The 24,961-nt window shown below is 35.5% G+C and overlaps 1 protein-coding gene across 2 annotated transcripts in view; it reads left to right on the top strand.

The window, feature by feature from the left end:
* Positions 1 to 24,961, top strand: part of LOC136030852 (E3 ubiquitin-protein ligase UBR2-like) — a 151,719-nt gene that overhangs the window by 90,939 nt on the left and 35,819 nt on the right. The window contains exons 19-23 of one of the 2 annotated variants that reach the window (XM_065709903.1): positions 6,395 to 6,670; positions 10,294 to 10,495; positions 14,178 to 14,267; positions 16,592 to 16,720; positions 21,238 to 21,456. In XM_065709903.1, coding sequence (XP_065565975.1) covers positions 6,395 to 6,670; positions 10,294 to 10,495; positions 14,178 to 14,267; positions 16,592 to 16,720; positions 21,238 to 21,456 — 916 coding nt within the window. Of the gene's footprint in view, positions 1 to 6,394; positions 6,677 to 10,293; positions 10,496 to 14,177; positions 14,268 to 16,591; positions 16,721 to 21,237; positions 21,457 to 24,961 lie in introns of both variants that reach the window. The other variant, XM_065709902.1, reaches the window with a different exon arrangement.

Raw genomic sequence — 24,961 nt, 5'->3', positions numbered from 1 at the left:
ACGGGAGGTAAAAAGAAGTCAGGCGCACTCTTATACCACTCATAAACTATATCCTGTCGAAGTGCTGGAACTGTTACCTGTGTAAAAATGAAGTGGTAATAGACCGTGAAATCGCAGACAAAATAAACAGGGCAATGGCAGTTACTATCACATAGGAATATAAAGACTAACCGATGAAAACAAAGCTAACCAATATTTTAATTAGAATTGGAAAATGAAAGAGTATTCTAACCGGTTTGATCAGTAAAAAATAAAAATGAAAGGGGATTGATTCGGTTTTATTAATAAAAATACCAAGAAACCTGAAAATGAAGGGGATTTGAATTGGTTTGATCTGTAAAAGCACCAAGAACAGTGAAAATGAAACGATATTTTATACGGTTTGATAAGTAAAAGTACCAAACCCTGAAAATGAATGGGATTTGAATCAGTTTGATCTGTAAAGGTACCAAGAAGAGTGAAAATGAAACGAGATTTGAATAGACTCAACCAGTTAAAGTATAAAGAAGAGAGAAAATAAAATGAGTTTTGAATGAATTTGACCACTAGAAGTTCCAATGACAGTGGCAATGAAATGAATATTTGAACAAATTGATCAATTGAAGTACCAAGGAATACTGAAAATGAAATTGGGGTTTAAACACTTTGAATGATAAATGTACCAAAAACAGTGGAAATAAAAGAGGACTCTAACCGGTTAGGTACCAAGAAGAGTGAAAATGAAACGGAATTTGAATAGGCTCAACCAGGTAAAGCATAAAGAAGAGAGAAAATAAAATGAATTTTGAACGAATTTGACCACTAGAAGTTCCAATAACAGAGACCATGAAATGAATGTTTGAATAAATTGATCAATTAAAGTACCAAGAGTACTGAAAATGAAATTGGGCTTTAAATACTTTGAATTATTAATATACCGAAAACAGTGGAAATAAAAGAAAACTCTAACCGGTTCGATCAATAAAAGTACCACGAACGATTTGAATGAAAGGGGATTTGAATCGGTTTTATCAGTAAAATTACCATGAATTGCGAAAATGAAAGGGTGTTTCAACCGTTCTGATTAGTAAAATTAGCCTTAATAGTGAAAACGAAACTGAATTTGAAACATTTGAACAGTAAAATTACCAAGAACCTTGAAATTAAAAGAGGATTTTAATCAATTTGATCTGTAAAAGCACCAAGAATAGTGAAAATGAACAGGGATTTGAATAGATTTGACCAGTAAAATATTAATAAGAGAAACAATGTAATGAGATTTGAATCGATTTTTAACACTAGAAATAGAAACAACAGAAAAAAAAATCCAAATGAGTATTTGAATAAATTGGTTATTTAAAGTACCAAGAATACTGAAAATTAAATGGGACTTGAAACACTGACTTATAAATGGACCAAGAACAGTTAAAATAAGAAGGGGATGTGAATTGGCTTTATTTGTAAAATAACTGAGAACTTTGAAAATAACTGCTTTCAAGTTAAGTTCTTCTAAGTGAACCCAATGAAACCTAACTTGGAAGCAGTTAGTCTATTCTAACCTATCGGTTCAGAATTACTTATGTTACCACCAAGAATTGTGAAAATGAAAAGGTGTTTTGACCAGCTTGATCAGTAAAAGTGAAATAGCCTATACAGTTAAAAGGAAACTGGATTTGAAACGATTTGAGGAGTAAAAGTACAAAGAACCCTGAGAATGAAAGGAGATTTGAAACGGCTTGATAGGTAAAAGTAACAAAAAGAATGAAAATGAAAGAAGAATGGATCGGTTTATCAGTAAAACTACGAAAAACCATGAAAATGAAAGGGGATTTTAATTGATGTGGTCTTTAAAAGTACCAGGAACAGTGAAAACGAAACGAGATTTGAAACATTTTTATCAGTAAAAGTGCAAAGAACCATGAAAATGAAACCGGATTTGAACAGGCTTGACGAGTAGAAGTATCATGAACAAAGAGAATGAAATGAGATTTGAATCAACTTGATCTCTAAAAATAACAACAAAAAAGAAAATGAAATGAGTATTTGAATTAGTTTAACCACTTAAAGTACCATGAACACTGAAAATGAAATGGGGGTTGAGACTGTTTGATCAAAAAAAATAGCAAGAAGCATGAAAGTAAAAGGAGATTTGAATCGATTTGACAAGTAAAAGCAAGAAGAAACGTGAAAATAAAATGAGACTTTAAGTGGTTTGATTCGCAAAATTATCACAAACAGAGAGGATGAAATAAAATTTGAATCTATTTGACCTCTAGAAGTCCCAACAACAGAGAAAATGAAACGTTAGTGGTGCCCATCTATTCATTTACAGTCATACGTGACGATATTTTTAGTGCTACCATCTATTCAGCTATAGTGACAGATGTCGACTGGTTCGGGCCTCCACCCTTCATTTGCCACAGGGAAACCTCCCTCCAAAGCCGACCTCCCTCCTTCCAGACGGTTCCCACCCCACTTCGCTTTCCCGGCATCTGGTTTCCTTCCCATCTCCCCCTTTCCTCTCTATCAAAATTCTCCCAATTCGACTCCTTCTTACCCTATCTCTGTTAAATCCCACCTCCAGCCATTTTTTTATCTCTTGTTGCCTACCCTGTCAATGTGACTTAGGTCTGAGACTTTTTGCATTTAATAATCGTTTTGTAATATTGTCTGTTCCCGTCAACTGGAAACAAGTTGTACCTTCATCATGATGCTTCGGCTATATCCTTACCCGTCACCCATCTCCAAATCCCCAAGGTAAATCCTTCTCTTACCATGCTTCTTCAAAGCATCATAATATTAAATTGATACCCCACCCAGGAATATCTCGACCTCATCAAGTCTCCCTGTCGTGATTCCCCAATCGGTCTGTTTTTCCCAATCTTTTAGTTATTAATGTGGAAAGTCTTAATTTTGAAAGCTAATCAAACTCGAGGTACTTTCGAAATCAAATCAAATAGCTATTATAGGTCACTTTCATCAATTTATGCCTGTTCTTAAAACTTTTCGTGTTTGAACGGCCGGCTCAGTTTTGTCTCTCAGTTTGTATTTTGGAAGAAGTCAAAACCGCTTTTCGTCGGATTAAAGAGATTTTCGTTCCAAATCGGAAACAAGGACAAGATTTATCGACCAAAAGCAGTGATATTCACGCACTACGATATTCTGTTTTTTAATGTTGCGGCTATACTTACACTGAGTTTCTCATCATTTATGTAGACTGTCCTTGATTGAATGACTTTACCCTTTTTTACCTATATAATATTGATTTAAATGCCCTAAGAATAAAGTGTTTCACTAAATGTTTGTAAATTCGTTTATTAATAAAAACAAATGTATGTACAATAAAATTCTTTGTCTTCATCTTTAAGATTTCTTCTTCCACCTGTCGGTGATCAATCTTCAAAATTTCAGAGTTGCTTTTAAGGCATCTTGTAGCCTATGTACATCTGTAGTCATTAGGTAAAGTCTGTCTAGATTGTCTCTAATATAAACGCAAAATTCTGTGCATCGAAGAGGAAAAGGTAGACTATTGGTCGTATAAGAAGGTATACCATATTCTGACCACATGGGTACTCTTGGTTTTATTTCACTGTTGCTCGCACCTTCAACTGCCAACAGAGTAAAAGCACTCATATCTGATATTAAAAATATGCTTTCTAAAAACAGAAATCAATATTCGCAATATTGAAGCTATAAACTCTTTTTCAGTAGTGACATAAGTGGACCAAAAACAAGTCTTGCATAGTCCATCTAATGGTAGAAACCTTTGTTGTCGCCAGATTATAAAGGCTCTTGTACCAAAACAAGTAACTTCATCCTTATTTAAATTTAAATAACTATGATGTAACAGGTATGTGTGCGTCAAATGTAAGAAATAGTATCTGTGTACCAAAACCTATTTCCAATAATCGATTTATCGATCACTCTAGAAATGTCCCCTTCCAGTAGAAATTATTTTTCCGGAAACCAAACATGCGATCATTAGAGTAACGTCGTGAGGGGTTAACTATGACCAAATTTATGTTACGTCCGGTCGTCCTTCACTTCACTGGCATCTACGTCTTCCCGGAAGGAACAAGTCTTGAAGAAAAAGACAAAATACCTTGCGGGGATACTATGATTAGTTTTTTTGTCCGGGGATTTCCCCACTTGACTTGCACCTACATCTTGCCCTGAAGAAACAAGCCTTGAAGAGATAGAAAAAGAAAACGTCTTGATTGGGTACTATGATCAAGTCCTTTACTTCCGAGGGCTCCCTGCTTGACTAACGTTTTGAAGAAGGCCCTATGGGAAAAATATTTTGAAGAAAAAACATCCCTTAAACCATTATATAGCAACCACATCTGCACAATAAATCAAGAATTAATAATACTCCCGTCTTGAAGAAACTCTGCCAAATATCCAATTCCTTAGAAAAAGTGCCGACACCGGGATTCGAAGGGATAGGGCCCTCATGGCATCTATTGACCCTCCACTACTAACGTTTTTCTTTTCTGTAAGGGCGCACGCCAAAACGCTAATTTTTTTCGATAGGTGTCATTTTTCGAATATCCTCAGATGGCCGCCGAGGTGGAATATGCCTGGTCCTGCTAAAAGAAAAACAACAAAACTCGAAGAAGATTTTGGGAATAATATTAAAGTTTCTACTTTTTATCTACGAGGATTTTTGGTCCTCTAGGGGGTAGCTGCCCCTCTCCGTACCTTGTGGGTACCCTTTGTTGTGTTGTTTGTAAACTGTAGGAAACTTATTTGAAGATAATGGCTGGAAGAAAATAATTTTTTTTTTCTTTTTTTTTTTACTGTACACTTTACTGTTTCGGATAAACCAAATAATTAAATTCAAAGTATGTTTGTATATCATAAGTTATGTGATTTGCAGGAAACGGTGACAAAAATGGAAACGGTGAATTCAACAATAAAATGGAATGAAAAGTTGGTTAGTTGTGTCTGTTGGTCCAGGGTTGATAGCCTCAGGTAGTCACCGGCGAATCTTGGGTTTGATTCTCCTCGTAGCTAGGGTGTAGTTTTGTGTAGTTTTCAATTAAATATCTACCAAAGCTTCAAGGAACAACAAAAAAAGAAAGCAGTTGACAGGTATAGGCATTTGGGTAAATTAATATCACATAAATTATGGCTTGAAAAATCATTGCTTGAAAGAATGGCCAACAGGCCCATCTAGATAGACCAACCTGTCTCTCAATGGCTTTTTAATGTAAATTTTATCAAACCATACAATGAAATAGCCTGGAATAAACAATTATACCCCAAGCCCTTTTTTTCTCCAAATGTATCCGATCAAAATTTTGATATAGCCGTACTTTTAAAAATAATTAATAGATAAGGTAACGAAAACTCCGGTGTTGACACGCCCCCCCTCCCAGGGACGGGGGCAAGTATTGTAAGTTGTGCCCTGGGGGCATATATGGTTTTATGGAAGGAATAATCGTATAAAATTCACAGGGAACTCATTCGATTGCAAATCGGAGGGCAACCAGCCCCCCCAATGCCCTTTTTCCAAATGTTTCCGATTAAAATTTGGGATATTTATTTTGTTCAAAATTTGTCAAAGACGAAATATCAAAAACACCAGAGGCGAAAAAAAACAGAGCCCGAGGACAAGTGTAGGTTATGCCCTGGGCAACAGAGGATTTGTGTTATACGGTAAAGAAATAAATATTTAGAAATATATTTAAAATTCTACACATTTTTTTCTTTACCGTTTAAAAGATATCAAGTATTTAATTATTGTTCTAAGTTATTTGATTTATAGGTTTATTGGAAAAACTTGATTTTATTCCAGAACAGGGTTCCATCTTTAGACATGTGCCTGATACGCGCTCACTGTTTTTAAATCTAAAAATATAACTGTTGATGCATGTAATTTTTGTTCACAACCAAATGTTCTGCTTATAAGTCGTCTTTTAAAAAAGTACAGCAATAGGATTATTCCGCTCAGCTTAGTTTTAAAACAAGATTTACAGGAGGGGGGACGTTTGTATAAATAATGGACCGCGTATGATGTAACCATTTTCATTTTTAAATATGTATATTTTTTCACTATTACTTATGTAGTTTGTTCTTTAAGCCCTTTTGCTATTTTAACACTTTCAAAAGATTTTGTTTTCAGGTTCGTTTGCGTGTGATCATAACGTAACCATTATGTTAAAATGTAACCATTCAATTTTTATGCTTAATTGTGTCCTTTTTTCAGCATTATTTGTGTACTTCGCTCATTTAAGCCCTTTTGCTATTTTGGAGTCTTAAAAAGATTCTGATTTGCGTGTACCGCTAACCATCATTTAAAAATGTAACCATTGAATGTTCCTCCTTGATTGTGTCATTTTTTCATGATTATTTTTGTACTTTGTTCGTTTAAACCCTTTCGCTCTATTCAAGATCCTGAATTGTTTTTCAGGCTTGTCTGTATACTCTGCCAAGAAGAGCAACCAGTCACTGGGCCTGGAAAAGGTTTTGTATATGGTACGTTCGTTCAAAGATCAACTGTGATGTGTCAGAATACAACTAAGCTTACAGAAACAATGGATTCAATGGGCAAGGTCCTTGAAAATAGCCCTTTTTGTATAAATCCAGATGTTCTTGTAGCCCCCTTTGTTTCAAGCTGTGGTCATCCAATGCACGCTTCATGCTGGCAGTCCTATCTTGAGGGACTAATCGCTAGAGAGAGAAGAAGGTACAGGTTTGTAGCTACTTTTTTTTTTATTTAAATGCTACTTTTTTATTTGATATACTTTTTATTTATTTTTTATTATTTTTATTTTTTATATTTATTACTATTATTTTTATTTTTTTTTGTATTTATTTATTATTTTTTATTATTTTTATTTTTTAATTATTTTTTTACTTATTTTTATTTTTTTCATTTTATATTTTATTTTTTTATTTTATATTTTTTTTATTTTATATTTTTTTCTTTTTTTATATTTATTTTTTTTTTTTTTTTTTTTTTTATTTACATGCTACTTTTCTTTATTTGAATGACACAAAATGCCGTGAAATTTGCAAGCTGATTTCGATTTGCCCTTATTGTAACCAAACTTCTCATGAATAATGAAAAAATTGACTCATTACTAGATGGCTAGCAATCTATGAGAGTCCGGGGCGAATTTTGTATCGGAACTTAACTCTGCACTCACTTTTGGGGTTGTTTCTGTGTATGTCGGGGGGGGGGATTATAGCCTCCTCTCACCGTAGAAGTTAGATTGCTGATTTGCTCACCCGGTAGATTCTATGGCCGAGGTAATATCATTTAAAAACTTTTTTGTATTTTAGTTGACTTATTATAACTGAAAAAAAAAAACTGTACCAACACCAGAAGGGTGGGTCGCACTTCCCTGCATCTTCGTTTAATGTATCCTGTCTTTTACAGTTGTTGCTGATTGAAAAATCAGAAATGGAGCTAGAAAAAAAAACTAATTTTTCCGAACACATTATTTCAACAAATGAGGCAACGAAAACAAGTGACGCTTGAATAGGAAGTCTGAAATTTTCCGGATAGTCTGAAATATCTTTTTTTTTTTTTTTTTTTTTTTTTTTTTTTTTTTTTTTTTTTTCTTACCTGATACCGATTATCACTGTAGAGCTGATAATATGTTTTGTTTAAAAATTCTTACATTTTATTCCTTAATTGAAAATCAAATTTTAAGTCCCTTGTTTTTCAGCCCCTCTTGTGTCGGTACTCAGTGCCCCCCCCCCTTCTTTGGAAAAATAAGACAATAAAAAGCTTCACTTTGAGACTTGGCTTTGTGTCTATTTATACTCTTGTGTCCTTAGGTTAAAGCGGCGTTCACACGCGTGTCTAGCTAGAATCTCATGTTGAGACACGTGTCTGGCTAGAAATCAATGTCTAGGAAACTACCGTTCCCAAGAGAAATTCAATGCTTAGCTTAAACTACAAATTTAATTTCAAATAGATAACAGTTGTCATTTCTAGCCAATCAAGAGAGCTTATATGGGTAAACCTTTCAAAATTGTAATCTCTGTTTTTACTGTACAAGATAATGGATGATACAAGCCTTACTGGGCTTCTCTCTTTATGTCTAGTGTTGCATATTTCCCCAAAATGAAAAAAAAAACAATAAATGAGAAAGCAAAATTAATTTTCAATTAAAAAATTTAAACATAGATGATGAAAATAGTGGAACTTGACACATTCTGATTGGTTATAGTCGAGAATCATAATCTTTGAGTTCTAAAGTCTAGAACTGAATGCATAGCTGTAACTTATTTACTCAAGCACCACTTTTACTGTGCTTCACTATTATGTGTAGTGTTGCATATTTGCCTAAAATGAAAAAAAAAACAATTAATGATGAAAAAAAAATTAAATTTCAATTTAAAAATTGTAATCATAGATGATGAAAATGTTGGAACTTGACACATTCTGATGGACTATAGTCGAATTTCATAGACTTTGAGTTCTAGAGTCTAGAACTGGATGCTTAGCTGTAACTTATTTAGCCAAGCACCAAATTTACTGTGCTTCTCTATTATGTCTAGTGTTGCATATTTGCCTAAAATAAAAAAAAAACAATTAATTAGAAAACAAAATTAAATTTCAATTTAAAATTTAAACATAGATGATGGAAATAGTGGAACTTAACACATTCTGATGGACTATAGTCGTATTTCATAGACTTTGAGTTCTAGAATCTAGAACTGGATGCTTAGCTGTAACTTATTTAGCCAAGCACCACTTTTACTGTGCTTCACTATTATGTGTAGTGTTGCATATTTACCTAAAATGAAAAAAAACATAAAAATTTTAATCATAGATGATGAAAATGGTGGAACTTGACACATTCTGAGTCTAGAACTGGATGCTTAGCTGTAACTTATTTAGCGAAGCACCAAATTTACTGTGCTTCACTATTATGTCTAGGGTTGCATATTGGCCTAAAATGAAAAAAAAAAACAAACAAAAAAAAAACAATTATTGATGAAAAAATTAAATTTCAATTTAAATATTTAAACATAGATAATGAAAATAGTGGAACTTGAAACATTCTGATTGGCTATAGTCGAAAATCATAATCTTTGAGTTCTAGAGTCTCGAACTGGATGCTTAGCTATAAATTACTTAGCCAAGCACCAAATTTTACTTGTGAACGGTAGTTATCTAGACATTGGTTTCTGGCCCGACACATGTCTAGACATGGGATTCTAGCTAGACACGCATGTGAACACCCCTTTACATAAAGCCAAGAGATTTTAATGCAGATTATACTGTGTAATAACACATTTAAAGCGCTTCAATTTATTACCATCATACCTAATCATTGGGAAATGGGGCTACCCTTTACCTGCAAATAAGTCACTTCTCGTATGACTCGAAATTTTGCAGTCATATTTTAAGTGAAACCCACTTCAAATTTTGCGCCCAAGAACGTGTCTAGAAATGTAGTTTTGGGTGGGGGCCAAGGTGAAACAATTTTTAGACTCATTTTGTCTGGTTTTAAATCTAGTACGAATTTAGAAAAAGGCGTCATCTTTATTGCCTAAATTTTAAACAAATGGCGCTTTCTCCCCTTTGTACCCCTTTTTTAAAATTCAATTTTCAATCTATTAGTTATTAAGGTTGTCGTTTGATAAGTAAAGCTTTGTATATCCGTTTCTGACTTACATTTCTTTATTATTCAGAAATTCGGGTTTATTTCGATATTTATTCAAATTGTTCTGTTTTATTTTATGTTGCATCTGCTCTTATGTAAGCTTGTAATATTCGGTTACATTTTTGAACATAGGAAACCTCTTGGGAGAAGGGAGTTTGGTTTCTGGATCTATTTTGGCACGCACCCAACAATCGAATTTTAGCCTTTTCCCGTCCTTGTCGACATATTTCCTTTCATAAAAAGACCAAGGACACTCACTTCCCTCCGTCAAGTCTCTCCGTCAACTTTCTTTTCTAAAAAGAGTTTGTTATCCTAAAGTCCTTGTTTATTTACCTTTTGGTAAGATTTTAATTGTCGGATATCGTGGTATAATAAATTTATATTCTCTTTGGGAAGGGGGCGGTAAATTTAAATAGGTCAAAGTTTGAAATATATTTTCCTTTTTTGAGACAGAGAGGGGGTAAGGGCTGAAAAGCTGTCATTTTTTTCTAAATTCAGCAAGATAGTTTCAGGGAGTGATAGAGAGAGGGGGCAGGGGGAGGGGCTATAAGTATTGTAATTATGTGTTATATTTTTGGATGACCTTAACGGCTCATATCTGGATAGAAATTAGCAGAAATACACTATTTACTAATTTTGCTTTTCTAGATGCTTTGTAATTTTTATAAACCTGTTCTGTTTTCAGACCTAGGCCACGACCTTCATCAAGTTACGATATTGACAAGTCTGAATTCCTCTGTCCACTTTGTCAGTGTTTGAGCAACACAGTAATGCCAGTCCTTCCAGGTTTGAATTCTTTTGCTACCAAGAAGACAACTGTTGACGAAAAAGCAGACTTATCCTTTGAGGAGTGGTATGAAGCAATAACTCTGGTTACTAAATCCCTGGTAATTCTTATTTTTGTTTATTATATATTCAGTTTAGTAAAAAGAGGATGAATGTGTGGATGGACAACAATCTGGTAAGAGGAGAGGGTTGTATGTCCATCATTCCACTAGAGAAGAAGATGCTATAATATGTCCTATTTTGGGAGGTAGTTATACAATGCTCTTTTAAGAGATACAAGAATTACCCAATTAAGAGTATTAAGGGAATCCAATTAAGGGCCCAAAACATCATTAAAAAATTATTCTGGTTTCTGGTTCGGGATGGGTTTTGGATAGATGGAATTCTTAAAGGATAATTGTAGGTTTGAACCATATAATTGTGGGTTTTCACCATATATTTGAACCATATAATTGTGGGTTCCATTATAATTGTGGGTTTTGTGGGTATAATTGTAGGTTTTCGTTTGAACCATAGTGTATTGAACAATAAGCATTCAAACTATGTCGTTTGTTCCTGCTGTTGGTGCTAAAAGTTGAAAATCGGTAGGTAGCGTTTGAAGAAGGTATAATGCCTAACAATACGGTAAGGGGAGAAGGTTCCACATCTATCATTCCACTAGCATGTAAAATACATAGAGAAGAAGATGCTATAATATGTGCTATTTTGGGGGAGTACTTTTCATGCGCCCTAAGGATTATGGATTAAGGGACTTTTAAAAAAGCTGTCTAGTGACAAGTATTTGCAAACTAACACTTTTCTGAAAAAAAGTTGTCCCATTTAGACACGACTCAAAATTTTGAAGTAGAGCCTGAAACCTCTAAAAAACGAAGTAAATTGGAAATGAAATTCACATGATCAAAATTACCATTGTTCAAAGCACTTAGCTAGAAGTAGATTGCGCCATAGTAGGGTGCCGTTTTCTGCTGCAAATCATCATTTTTTTTTTACCAAATAATGTGCCAGATAATACATTTTCTGAGATAGCCAGTCGATTTTTTGTGGTCCAAGAATCTTAAGTTCCCGACCCAACTTTAAAATCGGGGAAAATTACATTTTGCCATGTGTAGCATGACTCATATCTCTGACGGAATTAGACGAGCTCTGTAGGAGTGCTCTGTATGACGTTTTCAAACTTAACTTGATGAATTCAAATACGTCGTATGGGATACCTGAGGTGTTCAAACATAGACTTCGGTAACGAGACAGCAAACAAAAATTCAGCATAGCTAAACATCACTTTCTGGAAGCTTCATAGTTCTAACGAATTGTACTTACAATGTGCTAGATCCATCGTGGATAACTTGGCATTGGCTTAATAGCTAACAACTGTCATCATGCAACAAGTATCAAAATGTCTTTTTTTGTTTGTGACTATTCTATGTTCGGAAAAAAAAAACAATTGTGCTCAACGATTATTGTGTCTCCAGCGGATTTACACAAGCTTTGTAGAAGTCATTTTCCGAACAAGGAGTGTTGAAAAATTTCGATAGGATGTGCAGCTTCGTGGCGGACTTAGTCTTCACCTAAACATTAACGTAAAGTCCACTTTATAATGGACGACTTTATAATGGAAGACCTGTTTTGTAAAGACCCATTGGTACTTCTCCTTCTTCCCCTAATTTTCCTCTTTGTTTTCCTTCCTGGTGTGAACCGCTGAGTTGGTTCCAGGAGTAGGAGGTGCTGGTGCTTAGAACTAGCGAAGAATGAGGAAAAAGGGTATTACAACATTGACATCTGGTGGACTCTTTAGGAGTTTTGTACTAGTTTCGTAAAACTAATTTAATTAGTTTGGTATGCTGTAAATTGTTATCTATGCGTTCTACTTTTTAAACGTATTCCTTTCAAACGTATAGAAAATCAGGGCAAATCATTCATTGATTTGCCTGATGTGCTTCATAGAATATATCAAGGGGGGTACATCAGGAGTTGGATATGCAACTAGTCCTGTACAAGAATCAGTAGGTTTAATAAATTTGTTAAATCTTCCGCTAGAAAGAATCTTTCCATATAACAACGCTAATTGATTGCAGGAAGTTCAAGGTTCGAGGATTTATTGTTAATACCATATTTGCACAACTCATTAAAATCCCGACAGAGAGAAAGCTCGACAGAGTTCGAGTTTCATTTTGTGTTTCAAACTACCCTCAAAATAAAATACAAAACAATAGGTAACTCTCCTTTCCAGACTCGTCAACCCACCAAAAAAAAAAAAAACTTCAGCTGACTGGTTGCAGACAAAGCTCTTTCTCGTCGCTTTTGCTTAAGCTTTTCTCTATTTCAGCCAATAAGAACGATCTATATGCCTAAGTTGTGGATGGCTAAAGTCAGATAGGAAGCTACTGTTATTTTGCGCTTCCCTACAACTAATATATATCGCAGTGAGATGGGAAAGCCAGTCATTTGGCATGAATTTGTTTGGCATTCCTCAAAGAAATTTAGAAAACGAATGTGTTGAAGATCTTAAAAAAGGAGTACCAATGGTGTATCTAACTAGAATAGAAACAGGAAGATTTTCACTATTCTTAGCGTAATGTTGCTGGTATAAGAAGTGAATTTTTCAACTACTATTCAAAACAGAAACGAGTCGGACGTTCTTCGACATGAAGACGTTTTTCTTTCATCGGGCGACGTCTAACTTGGCTGCCGAACCCACATTGGCTGATGTCTTAACCTAGGTTTATGCTTCAACTGGCAGCAATATACTCTTGTAGTGGTTAAACAATAATAAAAAAAAAAATCTATTACCATTAAATATCTGGTTGTTTTGTGATTTGTAAAGGAAAGTCAGGTAGGAACATACTGCTATTTTATGCTTCCCTCCAGCTTATGTATATCGCAGTAGGATGTCAAAAATATTGTATTCTGTATTCCTAACAAATAATAGAAAAAATGTTCTTTTGAATATTTGTCTTAAAACAAAGCATCAATAGTACATTTGTACGACTTATTTTTGAGTACCAGGAGACCGAACTTCACTCGATGACAAGATAAGACGCAAAACAAATTTAATTTGTTTTATTCGATGCAGAAACTAAAACTTAGGGTATGAGACGCATTCGTATTTGTTACGTCATTTATACGAAAAATGTTCTTCTAAAATTAATCAAAGCCATGAACGAATTCTCTCTAAGTTGTGATCTATCTAGATCGTACTTTTCACACAGGAAAACGAACTATTGTATTATTACAATTATTCTTATAAAACGAACAAATAATCACCAAGTGAAGCTCGGTCCGCAATACCTTTTCTGCCACAATACCTAGCATTTCGTGTGAAACAATTAAGAATTTGAGACTCGCTTCACGGCTATAAAATGGGAATTCATTTTTCTAGAAGCTCGGGATCAACTGATTTGTCAACAACAAAAAATTGTGTTTTGAAACTTCTGCTTAATCTCAAGGCTTTCGACACTCAGGGGTCTCTAATTCAGTCAGCAGAGGATATCTGTAAAAATATTAAAGGGCTGAGAGGGAGATACGAATTTTTCCAAAGTCGTGACTTATCTAGATCGTTTTTTTCGCTCCGGAAAATGGCAGTATGCTAATTAAAAAAAAAACACTTGTAGTTCCGTTTTGAGAAAAATTTGCATAAATACAATTATTGCTAGCTAAGGCAATTTCGCCTACCTAAAAAGCTAATTCTTCTACTTTAAAATGAAAATGAGCCGATTACTCTTCCACAACAAGAAATTTATTAGTTTTATAAGGTAACATATTTGTTTTCCTCTTCTGCTTTTTTAGGTTTGGGTAGAACCAGAAAAATCAAAAGAAAATGATGACCTCGTGGACATTAGGAAATTTGACAGGGATACCATCTGTCGGCTAAGAAAGGTTAGTTGACGCGTTTATTTTTAAAGAATATATTTGTTATGTTTATTCACTTTATCTTTTTATTGATTTTTATGGCACTTGGTATTAACCAAGTGACATATAGCAATCGCCAATTCTGTCGGTCTGTCTGTCTGTCTGTCGGTCTGTCTGTCTGTCTGTCAGTCTGTCTGTCTGTCGGTCTGTCTGTCGGTCCCGGTTTTGCTACTTTAGGCACTTCCAGGTAAGCTAGGACGATGAAATTTGGCAAGCGTATCAGGGACCGGACCAGATTAAATTAGAAATAGTCGTTTTCCCGATTTGACCATCTGGGGGGGGGGGAGTGGGGGCCCGGTTAATTCGCAAAAAATAGAAAAAATGAAGTATTTTTAACTTATGAGCGGGTGATTGGATCTTAATGAAGTTTGATGTTTGGAATGATATTGTGTCTCAGAGCTATTATTTTAAATCCCGACAGGATCTGATGACACTGGGGGGAGTTGGAGGGGGAAAACCTAAAGTCCCAGTTTTGCTACTTTAGGCACTTCCAGGTAAGCTAGGACGATGAAATTTGGCAAGCGTATCAGGGACCGGACCTGATTAAATTAGAAATAGTCGTTTTCCCGATTTGACCATCTGGGGGGGGGGGGCGGTTAATTCGGAAAAAATAGAAAAAATGAAGTATTTTTAACTTATGAGCGTGTGATTGGATCTTAATGAAATTTGATGTTTGGAATGATATTGTGTCTCAGAGCTCTTATTTTAAATCCCGACCGGGTCTGATGACATTGGGGGGAGTTGGAGGGGGGAAACCTAAAATCTTGGAAAACACTTAGAGTGGAGGGATCGGGATGAAACTTGATGGGAAAAATAAGCGCAAGTTCCAGATACATGATTGACATAATCAGAACTGATTCGTTCTCTTTGGGGTAGTTTTGGGGGGGGGGAGTAATTATTAAAAATTAGAAAAATGAGGTATTTTCAACTTACGAACGGGTGATCGGATCTCAATGAAATTCGATGTTAAGAAGGATATCGTGTCTTAGAGCTCTTATTTTAAATCCCGACCGGATCTGGTGATGGGGGCGGGGAGTTGGAAGGGGGAAACCTAAAACTTGGAAAACACTTAGAGTGGAGGGATCGGGATGAAACTTGATGGGGAAAAAAACACGAGTCCTAGATACTTGATTGATAACGGATCCGCTCTCTTTGGGGTAGTTGGGGGAGGGGGTTAATTCTGAAAAATTAGAAAAAAGGAGGTATTTTTAACTTACGAACGGGTGATTGGATCTCCATGAAATTTGATATTAGAAGAATATCGTGTCTCAAAGCTCTTATTTTAAATCCTGACCGGATCTGGTGACATTGGGGGAAGTTTGGGGCGGGGAAACCTAAAATGATGGAAAACGCTTAGATTGGAGGGATTGGGATGAAACTTGGTTGGAAAAATAAGCAGAAGTCTTGCATACGTGATTTACATAATTGGAACGGATCCGCTCCATTGTGGGGGGAGGGGGGGGGGGGGTAATTCTGAAAAATAAGAAAAAATGACGTATTTTTAACTTACGAAGAAGTCATCGGATCTTCATGAAACTTCATATTTAGAAGGATCTCGTAACTCAGATCTCTTATTTTAAATCTCACCCGGATTGACGTATTTTTAACTTACGAAGGAGTGATCGGATCTTCATGAAACTTCATATTTAGAAGGATCTCGTAACTCAGATCTCGGTAACAGAACTCAGTAACTCAACCGGATCCAGCGTAATTGGAGGGGGGCAGTTGAGGGGAACCAGAAATCTTAGAAAATACTTAAGAGGTGAGATCAGGATGAAACTGGATGGGACGAGTCAAAACCTGTCTAAGATATGTGACTGACATAACTGGACCGGATCTGCTCTCTTTGGTGGAGTTGGGGGGGGGTAATTTTGAAAATTGAGGCATTTGTAACTTACGAAAGGGTGACCAGATCTTAATCAAATTTGATATTTAGAAGGATCTTGCGCTTTAAAGCTCTAATTTTAAATACCGATCAGATTTTTGCTTATCTGCTTTTAAAATTCATTATTTTATTATGTTTCCTTTTTTAGAAGTTTCTGTTAAATTTAATTTGTATTTTAGACTTTATGAATACCTATTATTAGACTTACCTAAGCAATCATATAAAGCTTGTATTTATCCTTACAATATTCTTTTTTTGGCGGAAACGAAAATCCGCGAAATGGATTTTAGTCAGTTTTCGTTGTGCTGTTTATCTATATGAAAATTTTTTTTAATTGATATTTAATTGCCGTTATCTGATATTCCTTCAAGCTTTAATGACACTAATCAAGGTAATATCCTTTCAGGCATTAATTATGATCGGGAGGGCTGATGTATTGTGTGAATATCCCAAGTTGTCTGGTGACGTATCAAGAGTGCTTGTTAACCAAGGAGCCGATGAGATGATTAAAATTTTCTTTCAGTGTGTTCTTACAGTAAGTATTCTGTTTTCTCTCTCTTTTTCTCCCTTTCTCTTCCCTCTCTCTCTTTGTTCCAGTCGCTCTTACATTTTTTAAGCTTTATTTATGATATGTACATTAATAATATTCTAATAATTTTCTCACATTTGATTATATAGAGAGGGCTATTATAAATTTATTTTGGTGTATAGAAAGTTATCTTGTATTCTTATAGCAAATATTTGTGAATGTGGCAAAAATTTTGCCAAACATTGTGGCAAAAAAAAAATCAAGAAGTTTGCGCGGAAACTCTTTGTTTATTACAATTTGTGGCTCTTATTTGCAAAGGCAAATTTCGTCAATGATTAAACGTAATGAAACATATCTGATGGTATTATAGAAGTTGCACTTTTTGTGAAGAAATGGGAAAAAATACCGTACTAAAGTTTAAGGAACAATATAGCAATATGCTTTATTATATATTATTCGCATTTATACGCATATCCTATTTATTATACGCAGTCTTTTAAGATGTTGCTGACCTTTTAAATCACCTCGCGGAAAATGCCTGCTGGATAATTGATTAATGTTCGAACTCGATTACAAATCTTTTGGTCTTTTCAGTTACGAAAATAATGAATGTATGTTTAATCACATTTCAAAGTTATAAGAAAATTAAATGTTTTCACAACTATTAAAGTTACGAAACGGTAATATAAAAACATACTTTTGTCGTTTGTCCTTCCACATGAAAAAGTCTCTTGAAAGACGTTCTCTGAAAACCTGTCAGTTGATTTCTCTCAGAGGAATTTCAACAGATACAGCCCTTGAAAAAAGAATAAATAAAAACGATTTGGTTTGTGGTATATAGGGGATATCAGGTTTTTGAGTGGTGCAAAGATTGATAGCTTAAAATGAATACAAAAAATATAGGACGCGTTCATTAGTTTGAAGTCCCTCTGGAGAAGGAACACGATCAGCCTGTGATGAATCTTTATTAGGCAACCGTCCAATATACCCTGCTGTATGCCTTTGAACCTGTCCCTAACCTTACCTTAGACCTTAGATCCATCTGTGCCGCCGGAGGCACCCAGGGTATCCACGAGACTTCGCCAATCTTTTCTGAATTGGAAAGCTGCGCATATGTCTTCCCAATCGGGTTGAAGAGAAGCATGGATACTGCGTAGATCAGACTGATATGTTCGACACAAAGTGTTCCACAGTTTCCCCCTCTTCGACTTCCGTTTGGGTGCCAATGTAAAGTGGCTTTTGGGATCTGAGTGTCCTGCATTCGGACAACATGGCCCAAGTATCTCCACCTCCGAGCCCTAATGAGTCCCTAAAGATATCCTGATGATGGGATGAGAAACCTGTCCCTAAAGAATCGAGAAAGTTGGTCCCTAGAAGCCATCGACCATTGTTCCATGAGGCGTAATCTACGTGTCTGTAGATTGTCTTGCACATCAAACGCTGAAGGTGCTGTGCCTATGAAAACCCCCCTCTTGGTATTCACTACCAGGAATAATCTCTGACAGACCTTCAAGAATAGTCCATTTTTTGTAGCTCCCCTTCCACTGAGACTACTGTTGTTGGGAGAAGAGAATTGCCATTGACAACGTCAACGTCAATGTCAACGTCGTTGTTAGACAACGTCAGTCTTCCTCTGTCTATTGGTCCTGGAGAGATCTTTGTCTTGTTCTTGCTGGAAGTAAAAAAAAAATTGAAAAGTAAGTATAATAGGCCCTGAGCTATTAACGGCTGGAAGCTGTGAAATAAGTAATAAAAAAGGAGGTATTAAGGTTGCTCTTTATTTAAGGCTCTTAAAGTCAAGCATTCAAAGATGAAATATTTTCCTTGTGATTATAATCAACAAGTGAAAATGAAAATGACATCATTTTTATACATTCCTGAAAAAGGCTTATGACAGCTGTGCCTCTCACTCTGACTATCTATCTTGGTTTTTTCGCCTATTAGCCATGGATTGATGGCAACTTGATTTTAATTCAATATCAACGAACTCAGTTTTGGCCTTCGGCCTCTGTGATATTCAGGGTCAGTAAATCATTCCAAGGTCAGTTTCTAATTAGAAGGATGATAAATTTTCAGTAAAGACTGAGGGGCATAAACTAAAATCAAGCTTAGCGGTGCTGTCCACCAGTTGTCGTGGAAAAAACTGTGGATTTTAATAACGAGTCAACAACTGTCCTAAGGTACAACTCTTCTAAGGTACGAACAAGAGATTAGTTCATTAGTTCTTGAAAAAAAAATGTTTAATTTCTGGGCACTTGTAAGATATATCCCCTACCATAATAATTCCACAGAAACCACAGAAGTATCCACAGAAACAGGTTAGTTTTCTTCAGTAGTCTAGGCCATATCCTTGCCTTTATGGTAATATATGGATCATTTTTTATTTTTCACTGTCGTTTTCACTTGATTTAAGAAAATTGGTCCTCCTCTCAACTTTGCTTCTCCCCCTAGCATGTTGACAAAATTACACCCCTGGTACAGTGGTTGCCATCCTCAGAAGGGAAAGACTACCGCTCAATTTTTTCATGCATTGCGGCACTGTAAACCAATTTCTTTCGCTAGTTTTTTCCACTTGGTGTAAGAAAAGACAAAAGAGAAGTGACAGATTAGATCGGAAACATATAACTTAGGCTATATATTTGCATATTAGGGGGGCGGGGTCTAAGTGTTTGGACCTTGTTAAGTCAGAGAACAGTTCGTATTTCAAAATATGCAGAATAATTGCATGCATACCTGCTGTACTTTACCTTTAGTCCCCCACCCCTTAACGTGCAAATATATAGCTCACATTTGTTTCTTAAGTATTATATTTTTATCATACCTAGGTATATCGTGTTGGGATTAACCGAACAGAAATCACGAATTCTGTTATACTGGATTACAAGTACCTTAAATATATAAAAAGATGGATTCGTTACAGTTCAATCCTGAAAATTTATAAGCCGCTTTATTCTTAAGATAACTGATTTATTTTTATGAAAACTGAAGGTTTGAAAACAGTAATGATTACGGTGAATATTGAAAGATAATAGAGTGCTTCCCGCGACAAGATATAATTGTGTCTGTTGATAAAAGAAAGCCAAACAAATCCAAAGTAATTCAGGTTTTTAGTTAAATTTGACGCATAAAAATTAAAACTGCAAGACATTGTTCCGAAAAGCCTAAATAGACACTAATCTATTTAAAATATTGTCTAATAATATTCTGTTGTTTGTTTTCCCCTTTGACAAATTAATTTTACAGTTAGGAAAACTACTGTTCAGAGCTTTCATTTTTTCTTATTTCAAATGATTGTACCACACTGGACAAAGAATATAACAGTATGTGTAAATTGCCATGGTGTCACATTGCCATGGTGCTAATACTCTGTTTTTTTTTTCCTTTGACAAATTAATTTTACAGTTAAGAAACCTACTGTTCCAAGCTTTCATTTTTTCTAATTTCAATAGATTGTACCTTAAATGTTTACTCTGATTGATCGATCATATAGAAAACATTTGAAAATTGAACAAATAGCCTTAGTTTGAAATTACGCGTGGTATACATTGCACAAGTTGCAGTTTGGTTTGGCACCTTGCTACGCAGGGTGCCCATCCGTGAAAATACAAGGGAGCGGGAGGAGGATTTTCCTGGATTTTCTTTCATAAAGATGCAAAAAAAGTTTATTTCGAAACAAGGGGGGGGGGATTTCAGTTTTCAGTTATTAGTATGGTATTGTAGTGCGCGAGTACCAATTAATGGAAACATAGAGGAGTGGGAGGGGTGATTCTTCATGAAGATGCAAAAAGGGTACTTCTCAAAATATGTATTACTTACAAAGTATGTTTTACTTTCGTCATGGAAAGGCAGTGTGGTCTTCGAAGTTAGTCTTCGAATAGCCTTAGTTTGAAATTACGCGTGGTATACATTGCACAAGTTGTAGTTTGGTTTGGCACCTTGCTACGTATGGTGCCCATCCGTGAAAAGACAAGGAAGCGGGAGGAGGATTTTCTTGGATTTTCTTTCATAAAGATGCAAAAAAAGTTTATTTCGAAACAAGGGGAGGGGGATTTCAGTTTTCAGTTATTAGTATGGTATTGTAGTGTGTGAATGGCAATTAATGGAAACATAGAGGAGTGGGAGGGGGGATTCTTCATGAAGATGCAAAATGGGTACTTCTCAAAATATGTATTACTTTCAAAGTATGTTTTACTTTCGTCATGGAAAGGCAGTGTGGTCTTCGAAGTTATCTACGTTCTCAAAATATAGACAGAGGGGGTGGGGGAATTTTGGTTTTATGATTTTCTTAATGAAAAAATCGAAAAAAAAACGTAATTTTCAAAGTATTTGTCAGGGGAAAGCCTCCTCCTGAAATTGATTTGCTAGTAATGTGTAATTTTGACTTATCCACAAATGTAACTATTATATGGCTTTGGTATAAGGCTATCTATGATACCCTATATCGAAAAAAATTGTCTATGGGGCATCTGTTTTTCTTATTGACTTTCGATCCTTGATCCTGCCTCAGATTGTCTTATTTCTAGGTTGGATTTGATGAGACGATAAATTCTGACCATCCGAGGCTGTCGATGGCAATTTGCCAAGCTGCAGCTTACACTTTCTTATCTACTCAGAATTATCTGGAGAGTGAACAGAAGGGGCTGTTTGAACTTTCTTCTCGCCAGCAAGACACACTCTCATCATTTGCTAGATGCCTTTTGTGTTTTCCTCATGCTTTAAATGAAGATGAGCTACAAGCAAAGGTAAAAATAATATACTGTAAAAATAATACAAAACAGTAAAGGGTAAAATAAAAATAATGTATATAAAAAATAATGAATAGATATTTCTAACGTTGCCGAAACATCCTCGCTTGCTAGATGTCTCCTGTGTTCTCCCCGTGCTTTAGAGGAATGTCAGCCACAAGCAAAGGAAAAATAATATACTATATAAATGTATCACACAAAAAACAATATATAAAATTGAGAAATATATATATATGTATATATATATATATATATATATATATATATATATATATATATATATATATATATATATATATATATATATATATATATATAAATTATAGTAAAAATTATATCTTATACGTAATATCGTAAAGATAACACTGATATTTTTTTTTCCTTGATGACCCGTTTTTTGGCTGCATTGGCAAAAACATTCATATATTTTGGTGTGTGAAGTTTAACCGACCTCTTTGCTTTGAATATTGCTACTATTAGCAAAACATATTAAAAAAATCCTACAAAAATAATATAAAAACATTACATGAAAATAACTATAAAATGAAAACAATGTATATAGAAAATAAAATAAAAGTAGGCTAATACTAGTAAAAAAATTTTCCCTTTGATGGCTAATATTTTACGGTTACATTTGTTGCTAAGAGCATTCATATATTTTGGTGTGTGAAGTTTAACCGACCTCTTTGCTTTGAATATTGCTACTATTAGCAACACATATTAAAAAAAACTCCTGTAAAAATAATATAAAAATATTACATAAAAATAGCGTATAAAATAAAAGCAATGTATATAGAAAATAAAATAAAAGTAGGCTAATACTAGTAAAAAATGTTTCCCTTTGATGGCTAATATTTTTCGGCTGCATTTATCGCTAAGAGCATTCATATATTTTGGTGTATGAAGTTTAACCGATCTCTCTATTTCGAATACTGCCACAAATAGCAACACATCACAACATGGTAATCTATCATCGCCCAGCCGTAAAACGTAACCTAGCTATTTTAACCTTTCTTTGATTATAACCCTAGAAAGTGGGATTGAGCCAGATTTTTTGCCTCTGAGAAATATGTAGTATATCTTTCTTGACATTTTGCAGCATCCGCGTGTTAGTGCTGTACCTAAAACTGTCATCAGCGTGGCTTCCTGTTCTCTCACATTTTTCTCATTTTTCAAACAAAAACCTCTGCTGTAGCCATTCTGCTACACGTAAAAACCTGTGCTGTAGCGATTCTGCTACACATGTTTGTGCTATACCTAAAACTGTTATCACCATGGCTTTCTGTGTTCTCTCACATTTTTCTCAATTGCCATAATAAAAGGTGTGCTTTTGCCACTCCGCTACACGTGTTTGTGCTATACCTAAAACTGTTATCACCATGGCTTCCTTTTCTCCCGCATTTTTCTCAATTGCCAAAAAAAACCTGTGCTGTAACCATTCTGCTACACGTTTTAGTGCTGTACCTAAAACTGTCATCACCGTGGCTTCCTGTTCTCTCACATTTTTCTCAGTTGTCAAACAGAAACCTTTGCTGTGGCCATTCTGCTACACGTGTTAGTGCTATACCTAAAACTGCTATCACCATGGCTTCCTGTTCTCTCACATTTTTCTCAATGGCCAAAAAAAACCTATGGTATAACCATTCTGCTACACGTGTTAGTGCTATACCTAAAACTGTTATCACCATGGCTTCCTGTTCTCTCACAGTTTTCTAAAAAAGAACCTGTGATGTATCCATTCTGCTACACATGTTTGTGCTATACCTATTGTCACCATGGCTTCCTGTTTTCTCAAGTTTTTCTCAATTTCCAAAAAAAACTGAGCTGTAGCCATTCTGCTACACGTGTTAGTGCTATACCTAAAACTGTTATCACCATGGCTTCCTGTTCTTTCTCGTTTTTCTCAATTGCCAAAAAAACCTGTGCTGTAGCAATTCTTCTACACGTGTTTTCGCTATACCTGAAACTGTTATCACCATGGCTTCCTGTTCTCTCAAATCTTCCTCAATAGCCAAAAAAAACCTGTGATGTAGCCATTCTGCTACACGTGTTAGTGCTGTACCTAAAACTGTCATCAGCGTGGCTTCCTGTTCTCTCACATTTTTCTCAGTTGTCAAACAAAAACCTCTGCTGTAGCCATTCTGCTACACGTAAAAACCTGTGCTGTAGCGATTCTGCTACACGTGTTTGTGCTATTCCTAAAACTGTTATCAACATGGCTTCCTGTTCTTTCACGTTTTTCTCAATTGCCAAAAAAACCTGTGCTGTAGCAATTCTTCTACACGTGTCTTCGCTATACCTGAAACTGTTATCACCATGGCTTCCTGTTCTCTCAAATCTTCCTCAATAGCCAACAAAAACCTGTGGTGTAGCCATTCTGCTACACGTGTTTCTGCTATACCTATTGTCACCATGGCTTCCTGTTCTCTCACATTTTTCTCTATTGCCAAAAAAAAACCTGTGCTGTAGCCATTCTGCTACACGTGTTAGTGCTATACCTAAAACTGTTATCACCATGGCTTTCTGTGTTCTCTCACATTTTTCTCAATTGCCATAATAAAAGGTGTGCTTTTGCCACTCGGCTACACGTGTTTGTGCTATACCTAAAACTGTTATCACCATGGCTTCCTGTTCTTTCACGTTTTTCTCAATTGCCAAAAAAACCTGTGCTGTAGCAATTCTTCTACACGTGTTTTCGCTATACCTGAAACTGTTATCACCATGGCTTCCTGTTCTCTCAAATCTTCCTCAATAGCCAAAAAAAAACCTGTGATGTAGCCATTCTGCTACACGTGTTTCTGCTATACCTATTGTCACCATGGCTTCCTGTTCTCTCACATTTTTCTCTATTGCCAAAAAAAAACCTGTGCTGTAGCCATTCTGCTACACGTGTTAGTGCTATACCTAAAACTGTTATCACCATGGCTTCCTGTTCTCTCACAGTTTTCTAAAAAAAACCTGTGATGTATCCATTCTGCTACACATGTTTGTGCTATACCTATTGTCACCATGGCTTCCTGTTTTCTCAAGTTTTTCTCAATTTCCAAAAAAAAAACTGTGCTGTAGCCATTCTGCTACACGTGTTAGTGCTATACCTAAAACTGTTATCACCATGGCTTCCTGTTCTTTCACGTTTTTCTCAATTGCCAAAAAAACCTGTCCTGTAGCAATTCTTCTACACGTGTTTTCGCTATACCTGAAACTGTTATCACCATGGCTTCCTGTTCTCTCAAATCTTCCTCAATAGCCAAAAAAAACCTGTGATGTAGCCATTCTGCTACACGGGTTTCTGCTATACCTATTGTCACCATGGCTTCCTGTTCTCTCACATTTTTCTCTATTGCCAAAAAAAAACCTGTGCTGTAGCCATTCTGCTACACGTGTTAGTGCTGTACCTAAAACTGTCATCAGCGTGGCTTCCTGTTCTCTCACATTTTTCTCAGTTGTCAAACAAAAACCTCTGCTGTAGCCATTCTGCTACACGTAAAAACCTGTGCTGTAG

This window comes from Artemia franciscana, chromosome 9 (genome assembly GCF_032884065.1).
Source record: "Artemia franciscana chromosome 9, ASM3288406v1, whole genome shotgun sequence".
Lineage (NCBI taxonomy): Eukaryota > Metazoa > Arthropoda > Branchiopoda > Anostraca > Artemiidae > Artemia > Artemia franciscana.
The sequence above is the reverse complement of the archived record's forward strand: the minus strand, read 5'-3'. Positions and strand labels throughout refer to the sequence as shown.